Raw genomic sequence first — 22,429 nt, 5'->3', positions numbered from 1 at the left:
AGTTAAAGCAGGTCTAAACATGATTAAGGGAAATAGGAAAAAAAAGTCTTTGGTAAATTTAACCAGTGGTTTGACAGATTAAAATGAAAACACAAATCAAAGATACTTTAGATACAGATTTGGCATTCTGAATCAGTCCCTATAAAACTGCAATTTTATTGAATCTCTTCTTTTGCCTCTGTTTGTTTTCACCTTTTCTTTGTTTTATTTTTTCTGTCTTAATGTGTTCTGGTTTGGTTTTGATGACTTTCTCTTTTAATATTCTTTCAGGATGGGTTGTGTTGAATTAATATTGTAGACACTTCATAGGACGTTGTTTTATGAAGCTGAAGACTCTTAGAAGAATATTAACATTTGCATTACCCTCGCTAGCATAATTACTAAGTAGTTATAAGTAAAGAGCTGCTCGTTTGCTAGTTGTCATGTTTTAATTTTATGTCATTTGGCTAAAATGTCAATCTTAAATTTACATCAATCAAAGGGAAGACTGCCATAGTCTTACTGTCTAAGATCATCGTGCTGTCTAAGCAAGCATTACATCTTCCTATGGCCTCAAGAATCTATCTTACACTCCAGTGGTTTGGAAATTTTTAAATATAGATGTGCTTATATGAAGATATTGCTAACCCTCTGGACAGGAAACTAGTTCCCTGATGTGAGGAACTAGTTGAGGCCTGCTGATTGTATAGGGATTTTTAAAAAAAAAAAAAAAAAAAAAAAAAAAAAGCCAGTCATGAGTTATGATTAATGTGTAGTACCTTATGGTAACTATTCTTTCTTCCTCTAGTAAATATTGCTCAATCATTTAAATCTTAAATGATGGTAGGCAATGGCACAATTATGTAATCTTCCTAGGATCTCTGATTCTTTTTCTTTGAGGATTAAAAAGTGCATGTTCAGTAAAGTGATTAAGAGGACCACCTTTCTCCTTTTTGAACCAGAGTTGTGTTTATTGCAGCTATCTTGGTGGTTCTTAGCTTTTCCAGAGTACCTTGTTTTTCTCTGCATTTTGCAGAAGAGTTTAATATAGTAGCAGAAAAATCTGGTAAAGGAAGTATTGTCTGTTAAGTCTATGATGAAGACTACAGTAGAAATACGTAGATAGATTTCTGGCTTTTTCCTTTTTTCTTTTTTTTCATTCATCCTCATTTTCTTCTTCTTCTTTCTTTACTTCATTGTTGAGCCTCCTTTTTTCATGCCCAGTTCAGTTTATTCTTGTTCCTTTTGTCTGTGCTACTGTTTGTAGACCATTGTCCCTGTTTTGTCATGTAATAATGCACAGAATCTGAGCACAGCATCCCTACTTCTTTTTGAGCTTTCTCGTGCAAAAAGCCCAACTTTATTTTTGTCTCTATATAAAAAATGATATGAAATTATCTCATTGCTTAGGTGTGATTTGTGTGCGTGTTTAAACTCGGAGTCCAATTAAGACTTTTCTGGGGAAAAGCTGTCGAATGACAGACCTTCACAAATCCAGACATCTCTTTCCTAACACAGAATACTTGTCCAATTATGGAAAATGATGACCTGTAAATATAAGAGAACTTGTTCCCCTGTGTTTGCATAGAAATTTGTGCTTATGCTTATTCTTTGGATTTTTAAAAAATTGTAACTTTTTAAATTTGAGGACTTTGTCTTTTCTCTCTCTGAATGGCTAGGATTAGTCTGTCTAAAAATCTGATTTCGTATTTAGAAAATAAGAATTCATTCATGTAATGGTGAACATCTTAAAATTTTCATCTTTTTTCTGTAGGAAACGAAAGGTATTATGTATTTTAGGTTAATGAATTACAAAATTTTCTAGCTGCTCTGTTTGGGGGATCTTTTCCTGGTTTTTTTATTTTGTTAGCCAAACATGTAATGATAATGATGTGGTAATTGCTTTTCACTCTGCAATTGTATTTTTTCTAGATGAGCTGGTGACACAGTACGTTTCAGAACTGCAAAACACAGAGGAAATGATCCGTTGTGGCTTTTCACGAGCTCTTGGGGCCCTTCCAAGATGTCTGCTAAAGGGCAGGCTCCAACAGGTAAGAAAATATGATCATTGTAATGAGAAGAGGGCACACGGTATTTTGAATGAAACCTGTGATGGTAATCAAATAAATAATAATGATCATAATTAAAGGTCTTTGTGAAAGGGGTTTGGATTGTAATGTACAGTAACTCCAGAAAATCATCATGAGTTTAGCTTGCCATAGATTCTGATAATTAAAGTTTAGTCCTGCTTTAGTAGTGTTAATGGAAGAGCCAGAGATTGAATTATCCCTTTGCTATGGAACGTTTGTCCAAAGGGAAGAGTGAGGCATGCTGACAAGTCCCAGTGAGAAACCAAACACTGCTGCCTGCTTGGTTCTCTCATACGTGATTGAGCTGATTTTAATAGGATATCTAAAGTTAACATTTATTATAAATAATTAATTGGATTTAAATATCTCAATTTTTATATTTTTTCAGGTTTTGGAAGGTTTGAAAAAAGTCACCTTAATTTCCCCTGCAGATGTGAGCTTCGCAGAATCCAGAAGAGATGCCCTAATAGCAGTTGCAAAGTATGTTTATCATCTTTATTTTTGTCTAATTTTAATTTTTTCTCTAGACGCTTTCTCCTGTTCATTCTGCTTTTTGTTGTGAGCTTGTAGCATGATTCTTGAAACGAGTTGCACTATGACATACACATTTTTAGTGTGGGATTGTATGCATCTCCATTATCCAATATATCTTTGATTCAAAGGATTATCACACATCGGAGGATGGAGTACAACTCTGATGGCATGGGTTTTTTTAATCAATTAACTGCATAGCTACAGTATATTTTAAAGTTCACCTTTCTCATGGGCTGCAATGTAGTGAGGTTTAGTGGGGAGGAAGAATATATGTTTTTTCCACTTTCTTAATAAGAAGTTTGAATTGGTTTAAAGAAATTGTACTTTTTCCCTAAAGGAATACTTTCTATGTTGACATGCCAGAGTGTAGTTAATGTTAATAGTATCATAGTATATATGCTCTTAAACTGTTACAGTGCAAAAAAACCTGTGTCTTCAATGTAAAGAATTTGTTAATACCAAATTCAATGCACATTGTATTAGTCCTTTGCTCTTCTTGCTTACTTCAGTTTAAGGAGAGTTCAGAAACTGACAGGTACTTTAGGCATGTTCCTTTTTGGAGTATTACAGACGTAAAACCAATCTGCTTATCTGTTGAGTTCTTAGCCTTGCCAATGTTCCTTTAAACCCGAACACTGATAGAAATCCTCAGGTCAAATATAACACAGTAGGCTCAGAAATATTCTTCATACTGTTTGTTGCAGATGTTATAGGTGTTTAGAACGTTGTATGTCCAGGGAATTGTATTAAGCAACAGAACAAAGCTATGATCTTAATGTTTCTCCTTACTAGTGTTGTGGGGTTTCCTCCCCTTTTTCTCTTTTTAAAGGGTTTGCCAGACAGTAGGTGTAAAGGCAGAAGGATCCCAGGAAGAATATATCTGCAAAGATAACGTTACTCAGATTTATGCTACGCTGCTTAGTGGTGTGACTGACTACACCACAGACAGCCGAGGAGATGTTGGAGGATGGTAAGATGCCTTACAAACTGCGACTTAAACTTAACTGTCATGTTTGATGTCTAATTAAAAACTGATGTCTTTTCAAAACCTATTAGAAATAGATAGCTCCAAGCTTTTGGACGTTTGAGTATAGGTAGAAATACACTGGGGGAAGAGAAGTAAAAAGTGAAAGGAAAGGCTGACAAGAATTTGTTTGCCCCTTGCCTGGGAAGTTAGGAAGATGGGGACTATTGTGTTTTAAACTGAAGTTCAGCCTTATTCTGGTTTTGTGGATGACATTTTCTTTTAGTGAATATCAGGAATGTATTTAATTGTAAAAAGTACACAGATTTAAAACATTACTTCTGTTTCTTTGAAATAACACATTTACTCCTACTTGGTGAACTCTCCTATTGTACGTTTGTGTTGTGGGGATTTTTAGCCAGGAGAGGGAGCAGTTGCATAACGTGTTAGTGACAGATTTTCAAGGCTAGTGACTCTAACTGAGATGGATAAAAACTTTATAAATTGTGCTGTGGTATTATTGACTCTTTTGTAAGTTTAGGGTTTCAATGATTTCAGCTATGAGATTGCAAGAATAATTAAATCATAAGTCTGTAGGAATGTACTAATGTGAAGTCTATAGAATAGGTATAAGATTAAGTCTGTGGCAGTCATATTTTTGTGATGTTCTTCAGTCTTCACAGTTCCCTTAATATATAAAGAAGGTTCAGTATATAACGTTGCATTCATCTAATGTTCTGTATTCCTTCAGTAACAGTGATCTGAAAAGGCAATTTCTAAATTGATGAACCAAAGGACTATAAAGGCTTATGTCCTTCTTTGGGTTTGTGTTTAATTTCTAAAGAAGCTGTAATTGGGGATGGAACATCACTTACTGATCGGAAGTTCCTGCAATCTTTGAATGTGGTAGACAGAGCAGCAATGAAGATTTCATGTTACTCACTTCATGAATAAATTCACTTGAGCCTTGGAAGTGTTCAAGGCCAGGCTGGATGGGGCTTTGAGCAACCTGGTCTAGTGGAAGGTGTCCCTGACTATGATCTTTAAGGTTCCTTCCAACACAAACCATACTATGGTTTTGTGATCCTTTAGAATTCCACAAGGTAGTTACAGGGTGAGAAAACCATGTGAAATATGGATCTTGGAGATCAGATGAGTACTAAGGAAGCATACAGGCTCTCTTACCAGGGTACTTTTCTGTGTGTATTTATGAGCACAAATATGCCCAGCCTGAAATAGTACTTGTAATAAAAAGTATTAAATTATCAGAATTCAGGAATAAATCCAGTATCTGCAGATTTAAAATGTATGACAATTTTGCTGCTATGTAGAAGGCTCAGAGCAGTAACACTTAATCCTTGTCTAGAGAAGCCATAAACTAAGTAAATGAATATGATAAATTAATTTTATTTGTCTGTTAGTTGTTTGAAATTGATTTTGAGTAAAATGCTGGTTTTGACAAAGACTTACTAATTTTATTGTCTTAATCCGTAATTTTAATTTGAAAATATGCAGATATATGTTGCTTTTAGGTATGATTCTATACATAAAGTATCAGCCCCATTTAACAGTATGGGTAATACTGTTTGTATGGTATAGTAATGATATGGCAATATATATTTGACATGTCTGGCAACTATATGAAGCATCTCAGGGTACAGAGAAGCATGTTCAGGATTGTAAGTTAACAACCTGTTGATTGTTCATATCTAGTATCTGGCTATGCTTTTATTACATTCCAGGCAGGAAGGGGGGAGTGCCTGAAAAGTACCGGTATGAAATAATTCTGTTGGTTGAAAAGATTTCCTTATTTTCCCAGTTTATTGAAGAAACTGTTGTCTAACAGTGCTGAGTCACATGAAGGGCTTTGGTGTTCAGTTTCAGTCATATCCGTGCAGAGTGTTTGTATGAAATAACTGTTTTAGACATTTTTCCAGTCACTATCCTCTTCTTTGAAGGGTGTTTCAACAGTAGGATATGAACATGAAACATAATTTCCTTTTGATTTAATTGAGTGGCATCTACTATATTGTAACTGGCAGCTGAGACTCAACAGGTGAGGAGGGATAGAGGACTACTGAAATAAAAGGCTCCTGACTAGGTATGTGGTGGCTCTAGCAAAGCTGGCAGAGCTCACAGATGATGAATGTGACCTGTGATGGTAATTGCTGACTTGGGAAAACTACAATGGGAGAGAAGTTAAGTACCTTGCAGGGGAGGGTGTGCACTCCTCCTTGTTTGTCATACTTCTTTCTGTGGCCAAAACAGTCTCAGTCACTTGCTTGCTCCCTCCTCCCTGCTGCAAGCAAACCAGTCCAGTTCTGGAGCATTGGCTGTGTTCAGCTTCAGCAGCCATGCATAGCATGCTGATCCCTGTTCAAATCCAGTGTAATAATACATGATGCCAAGTATGCATTGTGTGAGTTTGGGAACTTTTTGTTTAGGCTCAAATTTCTGGTTATGTCTGTTTTAGAATTCTGTCCTGCTCACTCTTGACTTTAGTGTCATTATTCTATTTGGTAGCCCCCGGTTTGCTTTAAAAAAAGAAAAAAGCTAATTACAGTGGCATTCTCCTCTTGAGGATTGCTTATTAGGTAGCTTGAACACAGGGGCAGGTGCTGTAAAGTACTTTTGTAATTACCATGAGGAATGGGAGCAACTATAACACACACTATAACCAATTATTGTCTTATGTAGGAAGAAGAGTTGTGATTGTGCTTTTTTGGTGCCATATGAACCATGCTAGAGTTTTTCATTGCCAGCAATCATTGGGTAGTTTATACTTCTGTCAAACTTTAATGCTTGAGCTCTACCGAGTCATTATCAGTCATTGAGATCTCATCAGTTGCAGCGTGAGTTGCAATAGTTATTTATAACAACTCTGTCTTTGAACAGAAAGTAAAATGTAAGTTCTACAGTGCAAAGTAGAAGGAGGGTATTTTGGCCATGTTAGTATTGGGCACTTTTTAATTGACTAGCCTTGTTCCTTTAGGGGTACTTCACTACAGTATTTACAAATGTGTTAGAAAAGTACACAGGACAAATAATCCAGAGTACTCTTACCAGCCTGAGTTAATATTTGCATGTTTGTATTTTCCTTGTTTCGTGTAAGGATACCCAGCTCTTCAGCCTTCAGTACTGGTTGTTAAAATTGTCATATGACAGGAAAATAATAACACAGGACAAGAAATCAGAGAAAAGTAGGTGTGTATGACATCTCAAACTTAGAAGAGGAAATAAGAATGCAAATTAGTAAGGATCAAGAGCAGGTCATTCCAGCTTGCGCAAGGGAAGAAGGAGCTTGGCTTTCCCTCTCCTCCTTCCTCAGCCGTCAGAGAAGCAAGAGGGAGGTGAATGGGTCTCTTGCTCAGAGGATGTAGTAACACAAGAGTGACACAGGTCTAGCTGAAAGAATATGTAAGAGCAACCATATAGGGCAGGGAGTCAAAGAAAGGGAAGAGATACTAAGCTTTTTGCTTTCAAAATTAGGCGAGATACTGAAGTAGATAAGAACCTGATTAAGTATAATTAGTTATTCAGGTTAACTTCCACATCTAACAGCTCTCACTTCAGTTCCCCATACCTATTGTTTATCTTTCTGTCTATGTCTAAATTTAAAAACAAAACAAAACTCTACAAAGTGGAAATTTTCAAAGAAATCCTGAGGAAATTAAATTCCCAACACCCATTAAAATTCAAATGTGCTTTGAGCACCAGATTCTTTTAAAGCTTCTTTGGCAGTGCCAGCCAAAATCAAGTCAAGAAACATGTAAATTAAAGGGGGAAGGGGAATCCTTTCTCATAGCAAACTGTTGGCTGCTAAATACTTTTGTGGCTGCTCAAATATGAATGTTTTCTCATTCTGTTTCTTCTAAACCATTGACTAAGATGGAAAGATATGGGGAGAATTGCCATTTCTCTGGAGAGACCTTGTCTTTGGTGTGTAATTTTTGTCTTTCTTTAATGGAATCGTGGGAAAGTTTAACCAACTTTACTTTCCATATGCAAACTTCACATTTCTTCTGACAGATTGTTTGCTGGGACTTGTCCAATCTGTCTACAGGTGTTAGACATGAATATCTAATAGTCAGATACTATATGAAAAACTAGGAAAACATCCTTTGATGAAAGATTGCCAAACTTGTATTAAGCTACTTAGGAAAAAATGATGTAATTTACCTTTTTTACCATTATAACAAATGTCCCACCCAGCTTTAGATTGCACAGGCAACTATTTTCAGCTGGTTTTGGAAATTAGAAACAGGAGTATTTCTTTTCACAGTAGGCAGGTGTACCTTTTCAAATATTTCAATTTCTTCTTTTTTTCTTTCTCTCTCTCTCTTTTTTTTTTTTTTTTTTTTAAATTATTACTGAGAAAGGATGGCATTACCATGAGTGACTAATGTGATGAATGTATTGGTCCTGGTCTTCTGCAGGATCATGTAACCAATTGAAGATCTGCCGTGGTATTGCCCATGTCTTAAGAAAGAAACTACTTTTAACAATTTAGGTATTGACAAGGCATGTGGTTTACAACAACCGTATTGATTTTTTTTTTTTTTAATTGAAATTACACTCTTTGTCTTTTTTTTTATGTTGATATTTTATTTAGACATTTTGAAGGCAGAAAATCTTCATATAGATAAGATGCACTTCAAGCACAACTTAATGTTGCTTTAGCTAATCTTTTTCATAAAACTAATTATTATTTAGCTAGATATTTAAGCCATTCTGAGTCACAATTTTTTTTAATGTTGGAAATATTAGGCTTGAAAATTTACAAGAATATGGTACTTTCAACAGTACTTAAATATCTTAATGTCAAAATGTGGGCTGGCCTTTTTGGAAGGTGGTTTGAAGCAGACAAAATTCTTAGGTTTAAATATGTCTACTTGCATGCTAAATATTACTAATCATTATCAATTTTAACCATCTTAAAATAAAGAATAAACCTGATGACGTCTCGCTGGAATAAAAAATAAGATGGTGGGGCAGGGGGCTTGCCTGGAAACTAGGATGAGTGTTGTACCCTCAGTGCAATGTGGGTTTCACTTCACAGAATGGGGCTTGGGGGTACAGCTGTACACACTCCTTTTCCTCCCAAAAATATAATAGCTGCTCTCAGTGGTCAATGCTTTCATTATTTTGAATTTTTTGCCAGTGTCTAACTTAACTGCTGATGTATTTATTTAAATAAATACTGATTTAACTACTCTAATACATCTCTGTTTCAACAGGGTACGTGAAGCTGCTATGACAAGTTTAATGGAAGTGACGCTTCTGCTGGTTCAGAATGAAGCAGAGTTAATTAATGCCAACATGTATGCTACTTGTGCTATTTTTGTGTCTTATCTCTTACAACTACATTCCAGTCCATACAAGAAAGCGTTGCTTACATATTGTGTGACAGAACTTTTGATAGAAGTGCATCAAGCTTACACCCATACAGATGCTGAGAGTATTGTATTCTGTTTTTCAGAGAGACTAAGCTTATTGAGAGAACCTGGGTGGCAGTCCCACCTTTGAAATACAGTTCATCTGTGAGATTTGGTCTGTACTTGCCACCCCTGTGGAGCTTGCCAGTATTATTCACTTAAATAGAAAGCAAACTTGCCCGCTTATCCAGAGCATCACATCATTAATTTGGAATATGATAAAATGTGGAGATTAATTTGTATTCATTTCTGTCTTCTTTGCAGAATTATTGCTAAGGAAATATAGAAAAACATAATTTACACCGAGTTTCTGATTTTTAATTTCGTGATACAATACTCCTAATAGTAAAAAAAAAAAAAGAATACTTACCAATTTTTAAGCATAGCTTGAGCTGCAGCAAAACTTTCCTAATAGTTCTAAAACAAATGATGTTGGTTTATGGACAGAGCATGTCCAATGGTTAGTTGAATATATACATGATTTCTTTTTTAATTTAAAAAAAACCCCAAACTTTGAAGTACACTTCGAAGGAAAATACTGGATTCTGTAGGAATATGCTACTCAGCCAGTGTCCATTGTCCAGAAGCTTACTCCTATTGGTCTGTTGCAGACATAGATTATTCACATGAAACTTTTTTTTTATTCCTGCCAGCTGGATCACATTTTGTAAATATTCTGGGTCTTGCTGTAACTGAAGGAATTGTACCTGCTTTTACTGTCATTAGTTGTCCTTTCTGAAGGTGTAAAGGGCCTTGTGGAAAATAATATTGTAGCTGAGAGTTTAATTATGGATGTCAGCAAAACAGGATATGGTTAAAAACTAGCCAGAGTTGAAGAACTGATTAATTTGGGATATATGAGATTTGGGATAGACCTTGTCCTCTGCTACATGTGCAATTTTCTACTTGAACATGTGCTTTTCTCAAGGTTCCTGCTCTATTTCCATCTGAAATGTAGCAGTTCATCCAAATCATAAAGCACCTTCATATCTTTTTGGATGAAAGGTGCTATGTGAATATCAAATACTATGTAGCATTAACATCATGATGTTTTTTGATGGATCTATGGACAACAAAGCTTTAAATATTCTGTCACCGTGTTGATGTCTTAAATCCTGTGTACATTCATTATGAGGAGTTAAACCAGAATACTTTCATAGCAGGATATTTTTGATATTGTTGAAACAATTTAAATTTAAATACAAGTTCTACTGATTAAATTATGTGATTAATTGTTTTCTTCTTTGTAGCTGCAAACAGATTATGTGCTGGCTGGCTCAACAGTCGGCTGAAAAAATAGATAAATTTCGAGCTCATGCAGGATTTGTGTTCCTTACTCTTTTACATTTTGACCATCCTCCAGTTCCACACATACCTCACCGAGAAGAGCTAGAGAGGATATTTCCAAGGTAATATATTGAAGAAGGTATCCTAAACCAGTGAAAATAAAAAGATGCATGCACACAGTTACACCTAACACAAGCAACCTGATGTAATTTCTGTGCCCAAATGCCTAATATGTGTATTGAGGAATATTTGCTGCTGTTTGTTGGAATTTCATTGAAGTGTAGAATGAATATGCATTAACATATAAAATAGAACTTCTTATAGTATGAGTGCATGTTAACACCATAGTTTCTGAAGGAGGTGGGTCTTACATGGTCATGCTGTGTAAGGCTTTCTCTGGATCAACCCCAATTAATTTCTGAACCCATCAGCCAGTTTCATGGTGGATGATAGAGATCATGTCAGTCGTACATAGTTGGGAGACCATTAGTAAAACAGATCTGCTGGGAGCTGTGTTTTGGTAATCCTACTGTTTATGAAATGCTGGTTTATAATCTCATTTTCTCTTCATAATGTGAGAGCTGGAATTTATTGGCAGTCCCCCTTCCTGAATTTTTTTTTCCCCAACTGGAAAACACTGATTGATCATAATGATAATTTTTAATGAATTGTATTATTTTAACCAAGCTGTAGTTGCAGTAGTTTTCCAAGATGGGATTTCTAGTTAAAGTAAGAGTGAGAGTAACTCATTCCTGAATGGTGATTATAATACCTGATTGGGATGAGGAAGATCCAACTTTGTGTCCCCATTCTGTTTGTTCAGCAGAATCTCAACCTCCTTTAACTCAAAAAGTGCTCAGTCTGCTAGGCTGCTGATTGATCTGTGGTGGGGAGTATGTGTGTCAGCCTTTCCTGGGATAAGTCTGTCTTTGTATCAGTTGTTGGTCGGAGAGGACTGGGAATGGAATGCAAGAAGGAGAACTTGTTTTCTTGGTGTAGAGAAAAGTGCATGTGAAAAGGAAGCTGTGGTTCAAATCCCTTATCTGAATCAGAACACGGACATGAAGATTGCCTCACTTGACTGGCAGTGGCTGAAGTTTTGATTTGTATTTTCCCCATATGCTTAAAGACCAATGATTAATTTGATTTTTGGGTAATTCAAAGACTTTCTTAACTGATGTGGTGCTTGGGGATGAGGAGCTATCATAGGAATGTATGGAGAAGAAAGACAGTGCACACATACAAGATTATTTTTTTTCCTTCCCCTTTCCCCAGGTCAGAGAAAGAGACTCTAAACTGGAATGCTGCATCAGAAGCTTTCCCTCGAATCACCCAGCTTTTGGGTTTGCCAACATACCAGTACTATGTCCTTTTGGGTCTCTCAGTGTCTGTTGGTGGATTAACAGAGACAACGGTAAGAAAGCAGAGTGGCTTTCCTGTTTGGTAGGAGAATGCATTTACCTGATAAAATTGTTGACTAACGTGTTTGGTCTATTACAGTGGATATTGCAGATAGTTATTTCTGTGAGAATTTCAGATGTAAGATTTTTAAAAGAAATCAAGTCATACTTTTAAACCTGATGGGCTTAACATTTTTCATCTTTGAAAGTATTATTTTCTTGACTTACTGAGCATGCAGGAAAAAAGGAGTAAGGACACTTTGTTTCTCATTTCCTGGCCTGATAGAACCTGAGAGTTCCAGCCTGTTGGCTCAATCAACTCTTAAGTTTATTTGCTCACCCTTCCAAGCTGTTAACAGAGGAAGAGCCCTTTAGCTAAATATTGTGGCTAAATGCAAGGTGATTGCTCCTTTTAAATGAGGTGAATGCCTGTTTTCATTTGTAACCTGATGCAAGGTGTTAACTATTAGTTGTCAATATGTGTTAACATGTTCAGATTTTTTTTTTTATTTTGATACCCTTTCTACAGAAGTACCAGAGAGATGCCAGAAGTTATTTACAAAGAAATATAATTCAAATGTCTGCCTGAATACTCTGAGCTTTGCAATCTCTATTTCATTCTTCTGTGCATGAACAGTGTCTTTATCACTGGTTTTGGAAGTCTGTTATGCTGCCGAAATCTTCCAGACTTTATTATAATTTTAGCTATCCCTCTGTCCTTATATTACAGCTTGTCTTGCTAGTTTCAGAATTCTTGGTTTCGAGATATTTGGCTTCTAACTTTTTTGTTATTTGATGCTGCCAAAGATGTAACATACATGAAAACAACTATTGGGGTAAGGACACGGTTCAATATGACACTACAGAGAAATACCAGACCAGTAACAGAATATTCTGGATGGTCAGTTAAATCTTCAAATTGCAGTGGTCCTGTAACAGAAGGAGGAGGTCATGAGTCAGCACCCCAACAGTGTTTAAGAGTGTTTCTAATTAAGATTTGCCATCTCTAATTAAGAAAGCTGGTAGAAAAGTGATAAGTGTTGGGAAACACAGTTTTTGTGGAGAGAGAACAGCTCCTGCTGGGTTCACTGAAGGAAGGAGGTAATCATTTTGAGCTTGTCTCCCATGGCTTCCACTTTTCAGTCTTACCATGAGCTGTTCAGAATATGCCCAAATGATGGTTTTTGCCTGGTGCCGTGGGTTCTGCGCTTGTGATCAAGAGATGTCTATATGCCTTTGGGTTTCGTGTAACTGAGAATTTGGTGTCTGTGCAGTCTCATATATTTAAACCAATTTTGAGAATCTTAATGTTTCTAAAATTGCAACTAATTATATAGCAACAGCTATTTTAAGACTTTGAAAACATATGCTTATTGGTTTGTGACAATAATTATCGGATAGACAATGTAACTCTTAACAGATTTTTTTAATAGCAGACATGCACATGAAATTCAGCTTTTAGTCAAACACAGTTAATTATAGGAGGCTCCACCAAAACCAAAGTTATTCGTATAAGTATAAAAAGGGAGGAAAATTGTGGAGAAACAGACATTCTGACTGCTAACTGAGGTTAGAGGAAAATTCTTATTCAACATTTTAATATCTTTTTTCTTTTTTTTTTTAAAGTTCTTGTTGTGCTTGGTTTTGAAAAGTGTAAACAGTTCAGTTACTTCTAGCTCCCTTCCCTTGTTACCATCTGCCGGTATATTTAAGGGAAACCTTCTGTACTTTTCAAAATATGATTTTGAAATGTTAACTTTCTGTGACCCTGCATTTTTCTTTAACGCTAAAGGCTTGTTCCGGTTAAAATATTCTCAAGGGCTTTGGCTTTAGAAAGAAGATGACGTAATTCTCTTTTGAGCCAAATAGAAGTGCAAGGGGGGCTCAAAGTATAGGGTACTTACACTTGGGATTATACAGAGTGTGGTGAATTACATTTAATATTTTAAATGTGATATATAAATCAGAATTTGTGTGTCTTATAATAACTTGTGTTTCAAACTATTCTATCAAAGCCCGTAGTGTTCTTTGCAGAATATCCAGGGACTGATTTAAAACATTAATAGAAAATTTTAAGAACTATTCCTATTAAATCCATATGAAAGAAGCAGATTTTTTAAATCTTGGATAAAGGAAACGGATTTTTCAAATATGTGTTCTTGCAGTAAGCTGTGTGTGTTCTTGTGATCTCTCCTTTCTTCCCTCTCTCACTTAAAAAATATATACGCACATACACACGTGGACATAGAAGTTAGAAGATCCTCATACTCTCATATACAAGACAATCTGAGTTCAGATGTCGGTTTGTCTTTAAATCATCTCAGGGAATTAGTAGGAGAAAGGCTCCATTGTAATTCAGTGGTCAGTGGCTATTTTTCCATAGTTAAAATTGCTCTGCAGTATATTTAGCAAGAGTAGTTCTTTGTTTTGCTTTTTAAAGAGATTTTCTGAAATGAGCTGTGTGGGGTATCTCAGAAACATTTTGGTGGCAGCGTGGTTGCTGAAAGAATTGTAGCTCGAGCCTTTGAAGTAATCTGGAATAACAGAAGATGTCATTCCCTTTGGGATTTGGCAGTCTGCAACATCGCCTTGGTTCAAAGGGCACTTTCTCTGTGTAAAAGAATCTTCTAATTATATATCTGGCCCACAATGATGCATATTTCTTACGGCTGCATAATACATCCTCTCAGTGTATGGAGATCAGAACTATACAATGGTGTTCTTTCTCCAGTTCACAAACCCTGTAGTTTCAGGGGTCGGGATATAATTTTGATATAATTCAATTATTGTTGAACTATACTAGTTTAAAATTTTGTTGAAGCACAGAATGTCCTGTGATTCCCCTCCCCCCATAAAGAGTGAAAATTAAGTTTTAAAACGTTATAGAAATTTTAAGTAAAACCTTAAAAAAAAAAAGAGGCAACCTATTTTGAAAATTAAAAGTTTTCTCCCAGGCCAGTATGTCGTGGTTTAACCCCAGCCGGCCACTGAGCACCAGGATTCCAGCATGAGATGTCAAAGAGCTGTAACAATTGGAGTAGCCAGTTCCACAACTATCCGATGAATGCATATGCATGTTAAAGCACCTGACAAAAATTAAAACCGATCTATGGCATACGGATGTTAATATTATGTATGTACCAAACACATTATACAATTTATGTTTTACGTTCCTCAAAATGGACTCATTGTTTGCCAGTTATGTTTATGACTGCATGTACTGTTTGGAGAAAATATGGGGCTTTGGAGCAGCTGTGTTAGTTCTTACAAATGAAAATGTTGGGATGTTCGTAGATGGTGTTCTAAAACATCTGGTTACTGTGACAAATTGTATGCAAATTAATGCATATTTGGGTTGAAGGAATGGGCCCCAAATCCAGTTTTCTTGGTTGACAATTCTAGAGCAAAATACATTTGAGAATAATTTCTGTCATTCTCTTTTTAAAGAAAAAAATAGTGTGAGTTATTATATTCCTACTTCTTGTAAAATATCACTGACCTGAGCCTTGGAGTTACTGGACTCCAAAGATTTGATTTATTAAAAGGAGCGTTGCAAGTAAAACAAGGGAGACATGGTTTCACTTGTGCTAAAATTTAAATAATATGCAATTTTTTCTGAAGTTACTGGGAAGAAAGGCTACTGCCACTTCAGTGCTGTAAATTTGTCAGGATTTGAAATGATCCAAAACCAGCGTTATTTATTAAGCGTAACATGGTTTCTTCTGCATGTGTTACAGGAATGTTCTGACTCTGTGCATAGGTCTTTCTCTGTTGAAAGGCTTCTATGAAAACTGTAGCAATTATCTGTATATAAAATTGCTGATTTTGTCCAGGCCTTTCCAGTAGTTTTTTCACTTGACTTCCATTTGTGGTGCGTTAGGTGTAGAAGACTGAACTCTGTTATGATACTTGGGGCTCCGAGGAGGCTGTGGTTAGATGGGAGACAACCCTCAGGGTATGTCGATCTACTGAACATCTTCAGTACAGGCTCTTCCTTTCTCATTGTGCCCCACTGGCTTTTTTTATCTGGTCTGTCCAAGATAGTACTGCAAAGTAAGAATCAGAGCCCTTAGGAGGATTTGGCATCTTTATAGCTGACGGGTAGCTGAGATTTTGAATGCTCTGTTACAAAACTGGATGCCTAAGCTAATTTTCTTTTGGCCGTATCAGTCCCACTTGTTGCCTCAAGACTCTTCAGAAGTATTGTACTTCGGTTTTGCAACAACCTGACTAGGAAACAACTTCATGAAGGTTTGTACCTTATTTGTACGCCACGCACCTGTCCAGAGCTGTTAATTGCCTTCTTTCCGTGCTGCAGCTACACTTCCTCATACTTTTCCCCTGGTTCAGGAGGTAAAATCCTTAGGACTGTAATTTTATCACCAGAGGAATGGACCCTCTGAATGCTTTTCGCCTTACTGTGATTGCCTGTAACTGAAGTATCTACTATTGGCCTAAATGATGGGAGAGTCAAGCCTTGGCAAACCCTGTTTTTACTATTTTTAATAAGAACAAGGTCATTTTCAGGCGTCCTCTTAAATTCTTATCCAAAGTTGTCCCAGTTCCAACCCATTAACCTCCTAAGTTCCTTTCCCAGTCCTCATGTAACCCCAGGGAAAAGTGAATGTCACACATTTGATAGAGTGTGAGTTCTGTGTTCTGCATAGATGAGGAAGACATTTGGAAATGCTCTTTTTTGCAAATACTCATGAGCAGTTAAGGTTATAACTCAGATATTGTCCTCGTAGGTTATCTGGGAAAAAAGGAGTGCTCACCTGAGGAGGAAATACAGATTTAACCTGTTCATGTAATGTTATCTTGTTATGTTGGAGTTTCTTCCAGTAAAGTTCGTATGGTCTATGCTGACTATTTGGAAGATGTCCCATTTTTAGATCTCCCAAGCCGTTACGTGATGGTTTATCCACACCTGTACTTTTGTATTGTTTAATTACTTCCTAATGAAGAAATGCTGTCTTTATTATACAGTTTTTCTGATTATCCTGCTACTCTGTCTTGGTTTTGCACAGCTTTGGAACATGCTACGTGTAGCTATGCTTGCCCTTTTCTTTCCTGCCCGTTCTTGCCTTTTCAGTCATTTGAAGGAAAAGCATTGAGTAATTAAGCTTTCTTCAAAAAATGGTGTGAGATCTGCAAGGTAGTTTAAAAGACAAAAGAAATAGGAGAGAAAATTACATGGTTAACCATACACATTTTAAAATCTCTTCCTGAGACTTGACTCGGTTGTAACCTTTCTTCTGCTTATAATTGGTGTCTGCTAGTGTAAGGTATTAAGACAAAATATTTCTTCTTTATTTGTAATGGTCTTAAATGCATAGATTGTTTTAAAGGGTAGTATACAATAATTAAGCAGGTTTTAAATTTTCAGGAAATCTCTTTTCCTTAAAATTGTATATCCTCTAAAGACCTTTCACTGTAAGGTTACGGTTTATACTCAGTATACAGGGAAACATGCAGACATTCCTTTTGGCATACGAAAGAACCACATTCAGTTCAATTCAGTATTTCAGTTTAGTATAGCTGGCTTTTACAAATGTTTAAACAATTTTCAGTGAGATTTTACTATCATATTAAAAAGCACAGTGACTGAATAATTTCTTTAAATTGCTTTGCCCTTTTAAAGAAATATTTCTGCTTCTGCATTGCCCAGTATGTTTCACTACAGAACAAACTGTTAGAATAGCAGACTGCTACTTTCCAGGTAGTATGGATTGCTGTGCTGTGTTGTTTACAAGTAGGCTAAAGCTTTTGAAAACTAGTTCTGAGTTTTGATTTAAGGCTGAAATGTTTCTTGTTCTTCTGTGCTGATGCACCCATGAACGTTACTGATATAAAATTTAAATTAGATAAAATGTTTAAATAGAGATTCCTCTCTTTTGCTTTTGGGAAGACACTTGTGACACTTCTCGTATTGATCTAATATTTTTTTTCTTTTCTTGATAAAAGAGTCAATCTTCTGAGGGAACTGATTGCATCTTTGAATGAGCTATCAAAATGCTATGTATGAGCTTCAGAAAGAAAATCTCCACTGACTGAATAGGCTTATTTAGTGCTTACAGCCCCCTCTTGACTCAACAGAAGATTATTTAACACTTGCAACCAAAACTGAAGGAAGTTCGTACTTCAAAACTGATCTGCCCCACCTACCCTTCCCACAGCCCCCTTCATTGTAACCCAGTTTCTTATAGGGGGACACGCCCTAACCACCACCACCACCCTTCCCTAAGCGACTCGACGAAGCCCCGGCAGGACTGATAATCCCTCACATCACAGTCAGGAAAATTGAGAAATCTGATTATGTTCATCCTTGACGAGATATTTTCCTTTGAGGTAGTTTCTGTAACAAAAAACCCCAAATTTTTTTTTTCATCCTCAAGGGAAGTCAGTTAATATTTTGAAAGATGAGCCTGGAAACTAGAATTCCTACCTCTCCGAGAAATGGAAAATCTTAGCATCGGTAGCGATGTTCATACAGCCTGTTGCAGTCCCTGTCCCACTGCTCAAGGGTGTACCGTTAGCTGCCTGGGGGCACGATCCCGCGGGAAAGGGGGATACCACAGAGACTCTGCCTTCTCCCATCCACGCTGCAGGTCCGGGAGAGGAGAAGCCGGCCTGGCTTGTGCTCCCGAGTGCCGTGGCTCCTCGAGAGCTGGGACCACGGCAGCAGGAGGCTGCTGAGTGAAGGCTTCGCCTGTGGTACTGAACAGCTGGCGTGACCCAAAGGGACCGCTTCCCTTCATGCTCCAGGCTTGAGCATGAGTACTAAAACCTCCTTCTGCCATCTTTCTAAACTAGCTGATTAACATAATGAAGTCCCAGAGTCATTATTTCTGAGTTGTTTTTAATTTTTAACCCGAGTTTACTGCTGGTTTGTGTGGCCTGCGCCATGTGCCCAAGAGCTTGCCTGCATTTTTCAATTGCATCAGCTTGTTTAATAAATATTACCTCTTGAACTTCTTGTGTACTCTTTAACTTTCAGAGCCATAACAATATTATTATTTGAAGTAAAGCAGGATAATCATAGCGGTTTGGGAATGTTTTATTTTGAGAGAAAGAAAATAATGAACCTTTAATGTGGTCTTTTTTCCTACAACGGCAAAACTTAAAAAGGAAAAAATACCCTTCCTTGAAAAAAGATTAATGAAAGTAAAATAGCCATCTCCCTGTCAAATGTTGATACTGAATTTATACCCTTGGCTGCTGTTGGAAGAGTGTGTTCGCAGCGCAGGTGTACACCTCAGGTAGCGAGGGGTAAGCGTAATTCTGTGTAGTCGGTGGTTTTGTGTGTTGCAGCAGGGTTTATTCCCTGTGCATTCATCTGAGGTTCCTTCTGTTGTAGCTCAGATACTCTGCCCAGAGCCTTTTTGACTACATGAAGAAAATCCAGAATGATTCCAGCGCTATGGAGAGTTTTTGTGAGACATTGCTAAAGGTCTTTGAGGACAACCTGCGGAATGACCGGTAATGTTTTTCTTTTGCTTTTTTATCTTTAACAGCAGGACTATTTGAAGTCAGGTGTATGGCACATCTTTTTTAAAATGCCTAGATGAAGTTTGCCTGAGCCATGTAAATTTGCTTTAATACAGCTGTTTGGTACAGCAGTACCTTTGGTAAAATGTATAACAAAGGAGTGATGGTAGCATATTTTGCATTTACTATAGTTCAATATTGCGTATAATGTGATAAGCACCAGTTTTTATATAATGCAATATTGGGGATTGTCTATTGCTGCACATTTTTCAGTGTAGTGCAGTCTGCATTTCATTTAGGTAGTGTTTTTTCACAAACACTTGAAGTATAATTGTGAAGTTTTTTCTTTAAAGATGACTCATTCTGCATAATAAGGTTAATTTCTCTAAGTCTCACTTATCAAATGTGCAAAATAGAAAATATTCCCTAGGGGAAAAAAACCTCACAACTATTAATAGAATTTTTGGTTTTGTTTTATTTTATTTTTGTTTTGTTTCTTGTCTCAGCTGTTGAAATAGAAAACATGACCATAGTTATTCCAGTTCACATGTTGTGTGTTGGTTCATTTGGTAATTACCTGTATTGAGAAGGTGTTGTAACTTCTGATACATTTTGTGGAATACATTGTTTATATACTAGAAAATAAATTAATATTTTATACTACTCTTAATTGTGTTTTCAGGACCCTGCAAGTTTAAACCAGGCTTGTTGTTAATTAGGTTTTTTCCTTTTGGCTGTAACGGAATGTCCCCCTTTCAGCCAACGAGGATGATTTAGCCAACACACAGAAGTTACCGAGCAACCCTCCTCTGTGTAAATTAGAGTTCTGATTTAAATATGTGTAGGTAGATAGGAAGTTTCTTTCTTTGCTTCTAATTAAAAATAGTGTGTATATATATGCCAAGAAGTATATTTACGTTGTTAAATTATTTTCTTTCATCAGGGTGTCTGTACCTCTCCTGACAATGCTGGACCAAATGCTGGCAAACGGCTGTTTTGATATATTTACCATGCAAGAGAAGTAAGTCGCTGCAAGTCTTTTTTGTTTATTTTCCACCATGCAACAGGCCTCTTAAATCTTACACTGACTGCTGCTGAATGTTGCTCTAGATGTGGGTGCATAGGACTCTTTAAGTGTGTATGTATATGGATATAATGTTTTAATTTTCCTGAAGTGGGGCAGCTGTGATAAATTCTGGACCAGATAGCCTTAAAAGCGTCTTGATAAAATCTTTGACTCTCATATTAGTGTAGAAGTCGGTTATTGGTTCGTTGTTTAACAACCAGGACGTTAATCAAATTCAATGTGCATGTTTCACCTGGCAGACTTGGGCCAGCGTCAGATCCATTTCGCTTCTTTCCTTTACTAGCTTCCTAAACGCATGCTTTTTGGAGTACGTTCTTCATTGTACTGTGAGCCTTTAGCCAGGGCAGCGTCCTATATGGTGCTGCAAAATAGTGTGCCTACAAGCTATCGCTTCCAAAATCCACTGCTTTTGTTAATGTGAATATCTCCAAAGAAGTTAATTAAGATTCTAATAAGAATAATAAAAAAGGCATGTCCCAGCTTTTCCACACCGAGTTCAGTCTTCTGGAAAGTACTTAGTTCAGGAATGGATAAACATGAATAAGATATTCCAATGTGAAATCATGTTTTTTTGCAGATGCTTCAGAAGAGAATGATTTTAATTTCGGTAATATTAAAATATATTCCACAAACTCTCACAGGCAGTATCTTGGCACATCTACAGATACTTGCAGAATTGTACAACGTGAATCCTATTGGATTCACTGGATTTGGAATCTGTTGATTTAAGACATGCTCACAGCAGAGAAATTCGAAAAGCTTTTGTCACTCTAAAAGTTTTAATTGAGTCTACTCTTGTTTTCAAGTGTATATTTAGATAATCTCTCTTAAATCAAATTTGGCAGTCCCTTTTTGAATGGGAATTTAAAATGAGTCAAATACACAGAGATGGAATGAATATTATTTGTTCGGTTTGGTAATCGTGCGAGCGATCTGGGACTTCCACTGCTGGGGAAGATGATAGATTATGGGTGGAAATCCCAGGTAAAGTCTGTGTCTCCCGCATCACGGTCACTAAACAGAAAGCGTGTGGTAGCATCACTGCATTGGCTGTGTGAGACTCAAACTCAGTCCTGTGGTGCCATTGTAATGCTTTATTAAAAAGGCCTGAAATAAAATCCAGGGGGATTATGGGGGGAGAAGGGAAAGATTTTGAAGCTGATCCAAATGTATTTGCTTCCAGTTTGATGATGAAACCAAAAAAGAAAAGTAGTAATTACACAGCCCAGTGGATCATTCTCATGGCAAGGGAATGAAATATTGGCATGAAGTGCAAGAACTCATTATCGTACGAAAGCTGTGGACGGCCAGAGCTCTAGAAAGTTTGAAGATAGCTAGAAAGAGGCAGAGAATTTAGTTCCTGCATGTGACAGTTTTTTGGTAATATAGGTACCTTATGGTCAAGAGGTAATCATGAACAAGTTACTGTGGGTACTTCACGGAGAGCAAGCAAGCCTGACAAACTGGGTTCTGCTGTGCTCTAAGAGCCTGTGTGCATGTCAGCTGAACGTGGTAGACAGGTGAGCCCAAAATTATATTTAGTGCAATGTTTGCATTTTCTTACCTTGGCATATGTCGTTTGGGTATGGTTAGGGATGGATAAACACCGATACTGGCTCCGAGGCCTGCCCGCCTGCACTGTTGGATGCCACCTACTTCTTTTTGCATGGAAGAAAAGTGTGACTTTGGGCCTGCTTTCTTGAGCGGGACCATTTAACTCCCTTCTCAAAGAAGCATGCCATGAAAGTCTAGAAGTAGAATGCAGAACGAGCCTGAAAATTGAGACACTCTGCTTAGTGGCATGAAAAGGCCATGTGTGCATGCAGTTTCAGATACTTTTGTATAAAGTATGCCTGTAATAAGAGGTGCACATTTGTTTTAGAAAACAGTCAATCTTACTGCTGGTGAGCAACTTTCCCGTTGCTTCTGTTCTGCTGTGAACTTCTTGCTTGTCATGTAGCAAATGAAAAACTTTTTGGGGAAGCTGGGAATGAAACATTAGCGTTTCTTGGGGTGTTTGGCTCCCATTTAATCTCCTTCCCTCATGTTTTACCACATTGGGCAGAGTGGAGTTTTAGCAACTGAGGTTGTAGGATGTCTGGCGTCAGGATCATGCCTGCGCCAGCTGCTTAATAGTCAACTGTCACGTTATAAAAAAGTATTTG

General features: G+C 37.0%; 1 protein-coding gene across 1 annotated transcript in view; it reads left to right on the top strand.

Moving 5' to 3' along the window:
• Positions 1-20,177, top strand: part of TBCD (tubulin folding cofactor D) — a 117,464-nt gene extending 97,287 nt beyond the window's left edge. Inside the window, exons 27-33 of the mRNA XM_009587013.1 lie at positions 1,912-2,030; positions 2,458-2,549; positions 3,433-3,573; positions 8,805-8,888; positions 10,253-10,411; positions 11,565-11,703; positions 20,121-20,177. Of these exons, the coding sequence (XP_009585308.1) occupies positions 1,912-2,030; positions 2,458-2,549; positions 3,433-3,573; positions 8,805-8,888; positions 10,253-10,411; positions 11,565-11,703; positions 20,121-20,177 (791 nt within the window). The remainder of the gene's footprint in view (positions 1-1,911; positions 2,031-2,457; positions 2,550-3,432; positions 3,574-8,804; positions 8,889-10,252; positions 10,412-11,564; positions 11,704-20,120) is intronic.
• The last annotated feature ends 2,252 nt before the right edge of the window (positions 20,178-22,429 follow it).

This window comes from Fulmarus glacialis, unplaced genomic scaffold (assembly GCF_000690835.1).
Source record: "Fulmarus glacialis isolate BGI_N327 unplaced genomic scaffold, ASM69083v1 scaffold10821, whole genome shotgun sequence".
NCBI lineage: Eukaryota > Metazoa > Chordata > Aves > Procellariiformes > Procellariidae > Fulmarus > Fulmarus glacialis.
The sequence above is the reverse complement of the archived record's forward strand: the minus strand, read 5'-3'. Positions and strand labels throughout refer to the sequence as shown.